Here is a 13,237-nt window from a genome sequence, read left to right on the forward strand (position 1 = left end):
ATCTAAAATAAAACCTGTTATACGATATCACACAGCCAGGCTTTATTGCTTCAGCAACATCAATGCATTGAACTCAACAGAATTGGACATTATTAGCATTATAAATGACAGTTGCTTAGAAAATAAACAATTTCTTACAATACCCATTTTATTGTATTCAACTCGTTTTTATTTCAACAGAAAACCCAATGCTGCATAAATTCGCGTCATAATTTTATATGTAATTTTTGCTCACGATATAATGCCACCGTGCCCTCCGTGCATTTCTCACACTACCTCAATACGAAACAGCAGCGCGCTAGCAATAAAAAAATGCGGAAAAGTTTATGTAAACATTTTCAAATTTCGGTTGTTTTAGCTAAAATTTTATGATTTTGAGTTGCATTTTCAGATTCTTTGTGAAATTCTGCTACGAACACTACTTTTCAGTTCTAAAATCATCCCCGCGGAACGGAACAGTTACCTTTTATACCTTTCAAAAACCAATTACGGCTCGGCAAAGTAAAATTTCAAAATTCTAAGAATACTTAGTTATGATAAATTTGATTTCGAAAACTTAAGTGTTTTTGGTTTTTCGAAAATCGGTCTAATTTTTGAATAATTGATCAAAAACGCGATTTTCGCATTCCGATACATTTCACCTTAAATCTATGTTTGTGCAAATCGATGAGGTCGTCTCCGAGACATCAAAATACCTTATTGGTGATTTTGACCACTGTTTTCAGTACTTTCGGAACAAAAATCTGGTGTAGTCGAAGTCAATTTTAAGGACCAGCAATCAACATGATTCGTAAATTGCAACTTTTTCGAATCGTTGCACTGAACGACAGTTTAAATGTTCATAATAAATCTATTTCGCCATCTCTGAGAAAATTGCACCCATACACACACAGACATTTTTTTAATCTCGTCGAACTGAGTCGAATGGTATTTAACAGTAAGGGTCCCCGAGGCTCCGCTCGAAAGTCGGTTCTTCAGCACTTCTAATACCTAATATTGCAGTGTAATGATGCCTGTTTTCATGTTATTGATGTTCTCACATATGTTTCTATCACTAGTTAATAAGTTTGTTCAGGAAACATCTCACAACACCTACAAATTAAAATAACTCAGAGACCAGCTTTGAAGAGTTCTTATACTAGGATTTGAGTCTCCATTCACATAATTGTTCGAAATTTACAACGTTCATTGCCCCACTAATGATTCTGGTTTAATTAGATTTTTGCTGACCACTATTACCAATACTTCCTATATAGCTAAAGTGAGTTTATGTAGTCATTAATCAACAATACCAGTAAACTAGAAGACGAAAGAAGTTTTAGGAAATTAGCTTATCTAGCTTTCCTATGAAATCTTAAAACTTTTTATCAGAATTAAGGTTTGTAAAAATTGGCAAGCCAAATCTATAGCGATGTGAATAAATATTACTTTGTTCTGAAGCTTTTATGAAATCAGTATTAATTTGAATTGAGTTATCATGGTTTAAATATTAGCAAAAATTTTAAATTTATCGTTGTTTTCAAAATCGATTAAATAAACCAATATAGCCTAAATCTTTAATCTATTTTGTGTTCATATTGTGTGTTAACCCAATGGTTTTAGTTTTGAAAAAAAATCATTTGCTCATATAGTTAAAAGCATTGCATTCCTTCGGCATTTTTTTCATGACCGAACCAAAGATACTAAATTTGTCTTATAAATGGACAATTCTAGACAAACCAATGACAAAACATCACATGCAGAATTCTCCCACCAGAACCAATGGACTAAGATTTTCAAAGGAACGCATTGGGTAAGTGTTTAATCAATTATATTTGCAATCAAAACAAAATCATTCTAAACAGATAATAGAATTAGTCCTCCGGCCATCCTCAACATTGTGAATGTTGATTACCAAAAAAATCAAGTTTATATTTCATTTCTCGCTTCAATACAGTCGGCTGTGATTAATATTGTGTTTGCGTGAATAATTTCCACCATGATTTCAATCGACACAAATTACTCTGCCGATAGATTATGGTTTGTTGTTGTCCATTGTAAATAATTACTGTTCGCCTTCCGGTGCAAAACATTTCTCCGGCGACTGAACAGAAAATGCTAGCAGGACAAAAACACATCCTGCACATACACTCACGCATTCCCGTCTCCGGTCTGGTAACCGTTGAGTGGTGTCAAGTACGAAATTCCCTGTCGATCAACACTTACCATGGGTTACAAGCCAGTGAGCCGACACAAGTCAAGAAGTCAAGGTACCACACCTGTGCTCGGACGGTGCAGTGTGAAGATATGTCAGTAAACCCATTTCCAAGCCTGGCCAAGCGTTTCATACACAACCGAAAGCCTCGAGGAAAATCCAACAAGGTGGTAAGGTGAGAAAGATTTAACCGGAATGTGTGGATCCTGAGCAAGTGGGAAGTTGGATTTAATTGAGTTTGAGAGGATTGGATTTACTGTGAAAGGTAACACTTCCACTCCTCGGTTCGGTCAGGTGCTGGGAGCATGAGGCGTTGAAAATAATCATAGTAAAATGCGATCATGAATTCATATCCGGTGTGGTTGATTGGCATAATAACAACCGAGTAATATAATTTGATGACAAATCAAATAACGAACGATATTGTATTTGTTCATTATATAATGGCAGAGACGTGAAACCAAGACAACAAATATTTGATGAGTATTCACCGAAGGGACTGCATCTTTCACCTTTCTCATATAGAAAGGTTATGCAATGACTGACTATTGTTTGGATATGACATTCGGTTCCAGAATCATGAGGTAAAATGGGGAAAAGTTTATTAAAATAAGTGCACCAACTTTTATCAAAGGCGTCTAAACCGATTTTCACAAACTTAGATTCAGGTCTTATGGTCCCATACAAAATTCCTGAATTTCGTTTGAATCCGACATCCTGTTCCGAAGTTATGAGGTATAATGTGCAAAAAAATTGAAATATATGTACTAACTTTTCTAATAGATATCACGACCGATTTTTACAAACTTAGATTCTAATGAATGGTCTTATGGTTCTTCACAAACCTTCTGAATATCATCTGAATCCAATATCCGGTTTCAGAATTATAAAGTGGTTAGTGTAAACATTCCGATTTCAAATTACTTGTTGACTTTTCTCATAAATGGCGTGATCGATTATTACAAACTTAGATGCAAATATCCATTCATTTGAATCTAGTTCGATACGAAATTTCTAAATTTCATCCGGATCCAACTTCTGATTCCGGAATTATAGGGTAAAATTCAGGGCCACTCGGACAGGGAGCCCTTGAGAGGACCCACCGAGCAAATAAAAAAGATCATTCAGTTAGTTAGGGGTACACAAATTATTCTTGCCCCCGGGCCCCATTAATACGTAAAAATGGTACTGGTAAAGTGTGTTAAAATTTTTAAACCTTCACTTAAAGAAGCGAAACAAAATATGTAAAGGCTATGCAGGATAAACATGTGAAATCTGCCCCCAAAGAAAATTCATATTTTTATACCACATTCAAAAGGTCATAGACTGGAAACAATTTTCCCAAAGTTTAAACCCTTTAACTGCCATTGGACGGAGCTAGTGTGGTTCTATTGATTTTAATTTTTTTTTGATTTTTGAAAAAACCGCTCCTCCGAAAAAATTTGAAAATAATCAGGTATGTTTAAGGCATTCCCGTTCAGATGCACATAACAAAATCATAACACAAGTATACCATTTGTTGATTGGTATAACAATTTGTGTTATTTTGAGATATTTAACAAATGAAAACAGTTGAAAGTTAAAACTTATGATAACAATATAATTACAAAATCAGTTATGATGTTTTATTTTCGTTTGCAAGACTTATGATAACGTTCAATAATTGGAAAAATAAGTTCTTCTGTTGCTTATAAACAAATTTTCAGACCAGCCATGCTTTATGCAGTACCAATTTGGTCAAGTTGTTGTTCCACCAGGAAGAAAACGCTTCAAAGGATTCAGAATAAAATTCTGAAAATGATTTTGAAGCGTCCTCCCTGGTTTAGTACAAATGAGTTACACAGACTCACAAATATAGAACCATAAGATGTAATGCCACATGATATTATAAATAAATTCCGACAAAAATTGATGCAATCTTCAATTGAATCGATTCGCTCTCTGTATTAGTTAGTAAGTTAGTATATAAGTTATTTTTCCCATTACACAATACAAGTAGGTTTAGAATTTTCCCTACACAAAAATCTCAGAATTGCAGAAGCAAATGATGTACTTATGGTAACAACCAAATCATGTATATAATAGGGCTGAAAAGTCACCACTTGTGGCTGAACACCCAATTTAAATTTTAACTCATATTCCAATAAATAGTTATTTAAAAAAAAGTTCTTCTGTTGCTTTATATCGAAATATAACGATCAGAATTTCAAAAAACTAAAACAAGAAACCAGATTACTAAATAAATTATTCATTGAATAAAAAAATCATTCAACAATTTTGGATTGAAACGATGCTAAAAGTTGGCTGTGATATAGTTTTTCTGTGTAATATTTTCTATATGATTTATTACTTATTTATTAATTTGTTATAAATTCCTGCTTTCAGACTTCTGTAGTTATTTCAAATTCAATATCAATTATGATAGAAACGTTTCAAAATCTGTTACGATTTTGTTCCCGCTGGAGTCTGTTTTGTTATGATTTTTGTTATTTGAACAGCTTACCAGCCAAAAATATTTCAAAATTTGTTACAAAATATTTCTGAAATAAATTACTCTACTTGTTATAATTCTGTTCTTTCCATCTGATCGGGTTATGGGTAAGGTTTACAATTTTTTTCATAATTTTTGAACATGTATTTCTTCCATTCAAAAATACTTGAAAATATTGAAAAAAATTTTCTAAAAAAAAATTGTCGACCATGCGTCGACTAAAAATCAGCAACACGTTAAAAACTGACACCCACTCTTGACTGCCGTAACCGAATTTTATATGTGTGATACTCGGACGTTTATATATTACTACCATTCATATATGAACCACATACCAGTAAGATCTTGCTTTGTAGCTTTCTAGGTTGTACCCGAAGTATGATCGTGTGTGTATTATGCAAAGGCTGAAACTCATTTCCTCCTTTTCGTTACTTTGATTTATAAGCTCTGCGCTTGAGTTGCATAAACTAGTAGAACAAAGCACCATGCGTTTCCTTCTAACTGAACTTGATGGGAACGCATGGTCGCCTTCTACTAAAAACTACTAGAACAAAGCACCCTGCGTTTCCTTCTAACAGAACTTGATGGGGACGCATGGTCGACTGTTATTTATTTTTTAGAAAACATCAAATATTGTGGTCGTCCACATTTTTCAAAAATATGAAAACATCCCGAGTAGAGTGTGAGATTATAAAGAAAACTCAATTTGATGTTGTGCTGTTCGTATATATCGATTACTTAATTTATTATCGTTTTGGTCGTTTTAACGGTTAAAAGATCAAAATTGAAAGCAACAAAAATGCTTTGTGACATCAAACTGGAAACTAGTTTTGCACTCAGTGAAAGCACATTGAAAACTCAATATGATGTAGATTTTCTCAAAATAACACGTCACGAGCATAATCTAAAAATATAACAGCCAAAAAAGGTCCGGGATAGTATACATTTAGGCGATATTACTCGCAAGCAAGAAAAAAGATTGTATACAATCTCCATATTAGTAGCAAGCAAGAAAAAAGATTTTACGCAATCTCCCACTACAGCCGCGGAAAGAATCCAGTTTCGAACTTAGGTGATTTGGAATGCGAACTTTTTGCGATTGCTATGGACTGTAAGTGTTAGCTATAAGCAGACGGAAAATGTTCGGCTATATGACAAGCAGTGTTGTTTCGCAAAGTTGTATTCAGGTAGTTTTTGTCAAGGCACACTCGTTGCGTCGCTTCCATCCCTCATCTACCGTGAATAGCAGTGTGGCTATTTGAGCACAGTATGAAAATGTTCTCTTTGTCCTTCTTATATCCAAAGCTGTATCATTGAAACATTATAACATTAAATTGAGTTATCTACTTGATCTCACACAACTCGCACATGTAATCACTTTGAAATACGAATTTACAGTGAAATCTTCTACAACACAGGGAACGTGAATTAGGAATCCGGGAATAAGGTACATATCCCAGATCATTTATTTTTTCGACTAATTGGGACAATGAACGATTATCTCGCTTCTGACCACAGATAGAACTAGAATATCTTCAGTAAGTTTTTAGTTCTTGTGTAGACTTATAATTTACGATCATTTGATGCAGAATTAGTCGTGTGACTCAAAATTATGAAGATTTAGTTAGATGGTTTCTTTAGAAAAGTGTATTAAAGTTCCAAGATCTATTAGATGATTGCTGAAATACTTCTCATAGTATCTAGCGTTAGTGAGTATATGAAGTTCTAAGCATTTATAACTAGGAATGAGAATTGTTTTGAAGAGGTTCTTCGACACAGTTTGTGGACTACTTAGGAATATACAAATTAAACATATATTTTCTTGGTGGCTTCTCTAAGCCACTAAAGTATTATAAAGAATTAGCTCTAGGATCTGAAATCTGAAACATTCAATGTTCGATGTTCGAACCTCGTGAACAATGAATTTTTCCATACTGTTGGATATAAAGTTATGGATATTTTCAGAACGGGTTTGGCGAATATATTATTTTTGCCATCCAGGTCCCCGATTTCTTAATGCACATTAAATAATGGTCTAAAAACTTTGGAATGAACTTCGCGGCGTCCGTATGATTACAAATATCGAAACATTTTTTTTAACTGAACGCAAAAATTGTTACAGGATCGGATACTTAACGGAGATGAATGACGTCATATCTCATATCAAATTCTGAAATAAGCTCCTTCTACGGCATACGATCAGCGAGATGGGAATGCCAAAGCCACTATTCAGATTGACCTGTTTCAGACAAACGTGGTACCGTGGTTGAAAAAATGATGAAAATCCGTTCTTCGCGGTTATGGTTGCGGTCAACTGCCGGATATCGACAAAATGTCAAAGCATTTTTGTAAAAGGCAATATAGGATTGAAGGAATAATTCTTCCATTGAAACTTAACTTTGTATTTTTGTGTTGCAATTTGAAATTTGTTCAATTTCAATGGATTCACTAAGTTGTTGATTTTAATATTTTCATTTTTTGAGTTTCACAAAACTTTTGCCTTTAAACAGCAAAATGATAACAAAATGTGATATTAACTAAAAATTTAATGAGTCTATATCATATTAGGATTTCAATCTGATGTTGCTATCATAATCAGATTTCAATTTGTTCACATTTTGATGTTAGACTTTACTCGGGATACCACTTTAACATATCCAAAAAAATTTTATTTGTCTCTAAAATTCCGGGGTGGTGCAAAAATTGGAAAAGGGAAAAAATATGTTTCAATTTATCAAGAATTTTTCAATAGAAGAAATACATTTTCAAAAGTTTTGAAGAAAATGTAAACCATCCCCATAATGCCTTAAACATACCTGATATTTTTCACATTTTTCGGAGGAACGGTTTCTTCAAAAATCAAATAAATTAAAAATCAATAGACCCACCCTAGCTCCGTCAATATGGCAGTTAAAGGGTTGAAACATTGAGAAAATTGTTTCCAGTCTATGACCTTTCGAATGTGGTATAACAATACGAATTCCCTTTGGGGGCAGATTTCACATGCTTATCCTGCTATAGCCTTTTTTTCTAAACTGGGTTCCATTTGGTAGTTATTATCAGTAGACGGCCATACAATCCGATTCCGGCTATCCTGGTTCCCGGTTTCCGATTGCGGATGCACCGGAAATAGCGGTCATAGTTTTCCAAGTGGATTTCACTCACTTTTCACAGCGATGGTTTAACCGATTTCCAAAAACTTTGGTTCAAATGAAAGATTTTATGATCCCTTACGGAATTCCTGAATTTCAGTAAAATTGTGTTAAAAAATGTACAACCTCACAAAAAACGGCAAAAATTTCTATACCGTCTTCAAAACTACTCAAATTGGTAGACATTATCAGTAGACGGGCGAATAAACCGATGCCGGTTATTCTTTCAAGAATAGAACAAAATTATTTCGCAGACTATTATTATTATAAATGATAGTATGATTGATATGAGAAAGGCATCATTAAACCACTTCGTAAGAAGAGGTTTTTGTATACTATTAAAATATGTGCTATGGCAATATTCGTATCTAGTATGTTTGAACCTAAACTGAAAAATATTTGCCTGAAAACAATACTAGAGGTCATTCCAAAATCCAAGACGGAAACTGCCGATGTGGGTGAATAGGGATATTTTATTCAATATGGATGATAGGTTTGATATTTAAATCTCATGAAACGATGTTTGAAGCCATTTCAAAATCCCATTTGGATACTTCTGGTGTACCGATATCGTTTGAGAACTATTAAAATATACGTGGTTTTAAAACTAACTGAGATAAGTAGGTCTGTCGGTGTCCAACTTGTCCAAATATGCATACTTACTCCCGAAAATCTGAATACTGTAAGGTTTTTCAAGGAACATCGACAAAACAAAAGTTTCCATCTAGGATTTTCCAAACAACCCCCCTACTCATCAAATCTGTTACTAATTTGATTTTATCTGAATGATCAATTCATGAACTCAATTCGAATATGATTTCGGGCATATGGTCACCTCGGCTCTTCTGTACGAACGCCATGCAGTCGGTCCAAATTTTGACCACTTTCTCGCACAAATCGGGCTGTATTTCACGGATAACAGGCTCAATATAGCCTTAATATAGCCCAACAAAGAGTAATTTGGGGAGTCAATCGATTCACCCGAAGTATGGGATGATGCCAACCTGTTGAAACCAAAACTTTTCAGAAATGATGCCTCCAATAATTTTAAATAAAGAATTGTTGAGCTTGGTATAGTAACATGGCTCATTCACCGTGACGATGGCTCCAACCTCATTTATAAAGAAATAAGGACGAATATCACGCAATTTTCTGTGCGATTTACAAATTGAACTATTCTTCTCGAAATAAATTTTCACAATGATGCATTGTTCTGGTGTAAATCTATTTATGTTTAATTGTTAAAAACTACTGAACAAAACATCAGAATTTACGTAGACATATGTATGACCAAAATGACAGTCGCTATCGGAATATGTGGCACACAAGAAACACCCTTTATTGCTCATCAAACCCGTCTCGAAAATTTACATATTTTAAGGGTTTTCAAGGATTATCGATAAGCTAGAAGCCATCATCTTGGATTTCGAAACGAACTGAACACCTTTTTCTGGGCTGTAATAAATCTTTTCCAAAAATACCCGAATATCATCAAACCGGAAGACGCTACCTTGTCCGTAGCCCTCACGGTGAGAACCGGTATCTAATGATAAAAAGCAATCTATTTGTTCCCGATAAACTGAAAGTCATCATCTTGAACCTTGGAAAGACCTGAAGCATCGCTTAACCAACAAGTTCAACAAAATAATTTTTGCCAAACTTCGGAAAAAAGATGTCCTTCTCCTAGATATCCAAATATTATTTTATGTGAGTTCCACTTGAAGTTTTGAACTACTGTTTCCTATAATTCTGGAACCCGGAACGAGTATAACAGGAATCGGCCCAATAACTGTTTTGAAACCGATTTAGAAGATTTTTTACAATTTTTGTGACCACAACACAGATTGAAATTTTCAAAATTCATCTCGACTCAGAAGTCGGATCCGTTTAAACTTAGCAAAGTATCACTTTCATTTGAATCTATGTTTATCACAATCGGTTTAGCCGTCTCCGGAGATAAGACATGAGTTTCATTTTGAAGTTATTCCTAACTATCTCCGGAGACCTGTATAACCGAGGTCGGTTCGAGTGACCAACAACATATGATTGGTTTTCAATCAAATTTAGAAAAAGTTCTACGTTTTTTTCACATCGTCACACTAAATAACTAGTTGAAATATTAAACTGTCATCCGCTAGTAATTCTGGGACTGAAAGTCGGATCTGGATAATATTTTTAAAGTCACTTATGGGGTTGTAGAATCTTCTATATAAATCGAAAATCGGTCTGACCATCATTGAGAAATCTGAGTGCACAGTGAAATCAAATAAAGACTGTCCCAGAAAGTATGGACGCAACCAAAAACCGCTGCCATTTCGCAATGGTTCAGAATCTGTCAATTTTTATGGCTGCGTCCTGTTGTTTACATTCTTCTCTAACCACTTGTGCAGTTGTTTATTCGTTTTCATTAGTTTGTTTCGAAATGCGTAGACTTTCAGCAGAGCAACGTCGAAAAACTTTGTACAAATGGTGGACATAACGCGGACTGTCACTGAGAAAGATAGCAAAAATGGAAGGAGTAAGAGAAAAAGCCGTAAGAAATGCAATCAGGAAGTTCGGTGAGGATAAAACCTTTGAGGATAAACCAAAAACGGGTCGAAAAAAGGTCCTGCTAACCCTCAGTTGGATAAACGTATACTGAAGGTAAAAGAAGGAGGTTTCAGTTTGGGATGTGGCCAAAAAAGTGGGCACTTCGAAGTCAAATGTTATTCGTGCTAAAGAACGTTTGAATCTTCAAACCTATAAGAAGCAGAAACAACCAAAACGTAGTCCGAAACAAGAAGCATCGATCAGCCGATCAGCTGTACAATACGATTCTTGCTGGAAATTTGAACTGCATGATCATGGACGACGAAACCTACGTGAAACTCGATTACAAATCCTTGCCGGGACCACAATACTATACGGTGCGAGAAGGGCAAGTGTTAAACCAGTCCGAGACATCAATTGAAGTCGAAAAATTTGGTAAGAAAGCTATGGTCTGGCAAGCAATTTATAGCTGCGGTAAGATTTCGAAACCCTTCATCACCACTACTTCAATGAACAGCGAAATATACATCAAGGAATGTTTACAAAAACGACTTCTACCCATGATTCGAAGCCACAAGGATCCTGTTGTCTTCTGGCCAGATCTTGCTTCTTGACACTACTCAAAATCAACGGTAGAATGATATATACCAAAAATGTCACTTTCGTCCCAAAAGACATGAATCCACCAAATTGCCCACAACTTCGACAAATTCAGGAATTTTGGGCATTAACGAAGGCACATCTTAGGAAGCATGTCTCGGCAGCCGAAACCATTCAACAGTTCGAAAAAGTTTGGAAAAAAGTGTCAAAACTTGTCGCCAATAAGTCTGTACGGAATTTAAGGAGGAACGTTCGCAAGAAGGTGCGCCAGCTAGTCTACAATGGCTAAGTAGCAAATATTGAGAATTATATTCTGTTGTTGTAGTCTAATACTATCAGTATATCGAATAAAAATAAATATCTAACACTTGTGAATTATTTACAGCGAAATCAAAGTGCGTCCATACTTTCTGGGACAGTCTTTACATAAAAAATTTATTTTAGTATTTTTGATCACTATCTGATCTCCGGTACTTCCGAGGCCGGCAAACAGATACCGGAATAACTAAACCCATAGTAAGTAAGTTTGGTCATCGACATTCAGACTCTGCAAAAATCCAACGGTTTCGGTTCAAAAGTCGTTTCTCACAGTTGTTGCATAACCTTTGTTCATGAGGCAGACAAAACAAAGAAAAACTCGACAAGGACTTTGCTTAGGTCAAAACTGTATCCTTAGTAATAACAAAATTGCAAATTTTTTAGATCTTTCGGATTTATCATGTAACATGCTTTGAAAACAACACTTAACACCTAGATCAATTATTCACGATTATCTTATTTGTATATCCTTTAGATTTATAATCGCCCCAATCGAGTCCATTCCTACAAAAGCGAAGTTGTACTCTTTCAAAGGTAGGCTCATGTCCACGAAGAACAATATTCGCCTAACATCTTCTTCCCACCACCAGAACACTTCAATATCCCAAGGCGCGCCACCCGTGACGATTGGATACACGATGGAACCTTCCACGATGCCATTGCAGGATTGCTACTCGCAGCCCAATTCTGTGGTGTAATGCCGGTCTGCGGCATTACGGCGAAGGACCCCAAAATGCTGTACTTTTCGTGGAAGAGCAAGCGGACTTTCTACACATACGCAGCCTGTCTAGGGACGGCCTTTTTTTCGGTCAACGCCATCATCCGGTTCTTCATGAGAAACTTTAGCTTCGTCGCCATGACAGTGGTATTCTTCTACACGTACAATCTTTATGGGCTCTATTGTTTCCTAAGGGTGGCCCAAAAATGGCCCGCACTGATCCGAAGGTGGCACCAAGTGGAGCAACTTCTTCCACAGAGTAGCAATCTTCTGGAACGAGCAGTCCTTGCAAAAAAGATCAAACTGATATCCACTTTTCTGATTACAATGTCGCTGATGGAGCACCTGATTTCGATTATATCGGCAGTTTACTATTCACCTAATTGCCCTGAGATTCCAGACCCACTGGATAAATTTATGAAAACCAACTTTATTTTCATATTTCATTTTTTCAAATACAGTAAACTTCGGGGATTCTTTGTCAAGCTTATCAACGTGATCAGCACCTTCGTGTGGAGTTATGTAGATTTATTTGTGATTGTGGTTAGCATTGGACTTTCACATTGCTACAAGAGGATCAATGAATTTCTGATGGAACACAAACGGAAGGTTCTTTAAACATATTTCATCAGTTAAAGTAGATTTATAATTCCATTCTTATCAGAAAATGACGGAACGCTTCTGGGGTGAACAGCGCGTGAACTACCGCAACATTTGCGACCTGGTTCAAAGTGTTGATGATGTCATCTCTGTCATAACTATGCTGTCGATATCAAATAATTTATTTTACATTTGCATTTCGATCTTGAACAGCCTAAAGTTTGTAATGAACAGCATAAAAACATTCACACTCGATTTAATTGTATTGTTTGTTGATAGTTCTCAACCCACCATCGCCCATATGCTGTACTTCTGGTTCGGGCTTGCATTCCTCATAGGCCGAACCTTAGCCGTAACGATGTATGCCGCCGAGGTAAACGATGAGTCCATGCGACCGATCGAAGTCCTCCGAACGATTCCTCGCGAAGGTTGGTGTCTTGAAGCAAAACGTTTCACAGAGGAAGTTATCAACGACACGGTTGCATTGACCGGGATGAAATTCTTCAACATGACCCGCCAGCTAGTACTGAAAGTGACTGGGACCATCATAACCTACGAATTAGTGCTGATACAGTTCCATCAGAATGACCAAGAGGAAGTGGATTTGTGTACGATGCAGTGGGTTTAACTGTGAG

At 35.8% G+C, this 13,237-nt stretch overlaps 1 protein-coding gene across 1 annotated transcript; it reads left to right on the top strand.

Moving 5' to 3' along the window:
* The first annotated feature begins 2,094 nt into the window (after positions 1 to 2,094).
* LOC131428746 (gustatory receptor for sugar taste 64e-like) lies at positions 2,095 to 13,230 on the top strand. Its single transcript, XM_058592789.1, has 5 exons — positions 2,095 to 2,369; positions 11,760 to 11,818; positions 11,875 to 12,611; positions 12,667 to 12,821; positions 12,882 to 13,230. The coding sequence occupies exons 1-5, from the start codon at positions 2,095 to 2,097 to the stop codon at positions 13,228 to 13,230; spliced, it is 1,575 nt and encodes a 524-aa protein (XP_058448772.1).
* The last annotated feature ends 7 nt before the right edge of the window (positions 13,231 to 13,237 follow it).

This window comes from Malaya genurostris, chromosome 2 (assembly GCF_030247185.1).
Source record: "Malaya genurostris strain Urasoe2022 chromosome 2, Malgen_1.1, whole genome shotgun sequence".
Classification (NCBI taxonomy): Eukaryota; Metazoa; Arthropoda; class Insecta; order Diptera; family Culicidae; genus Malaya; species Malaya genurostris.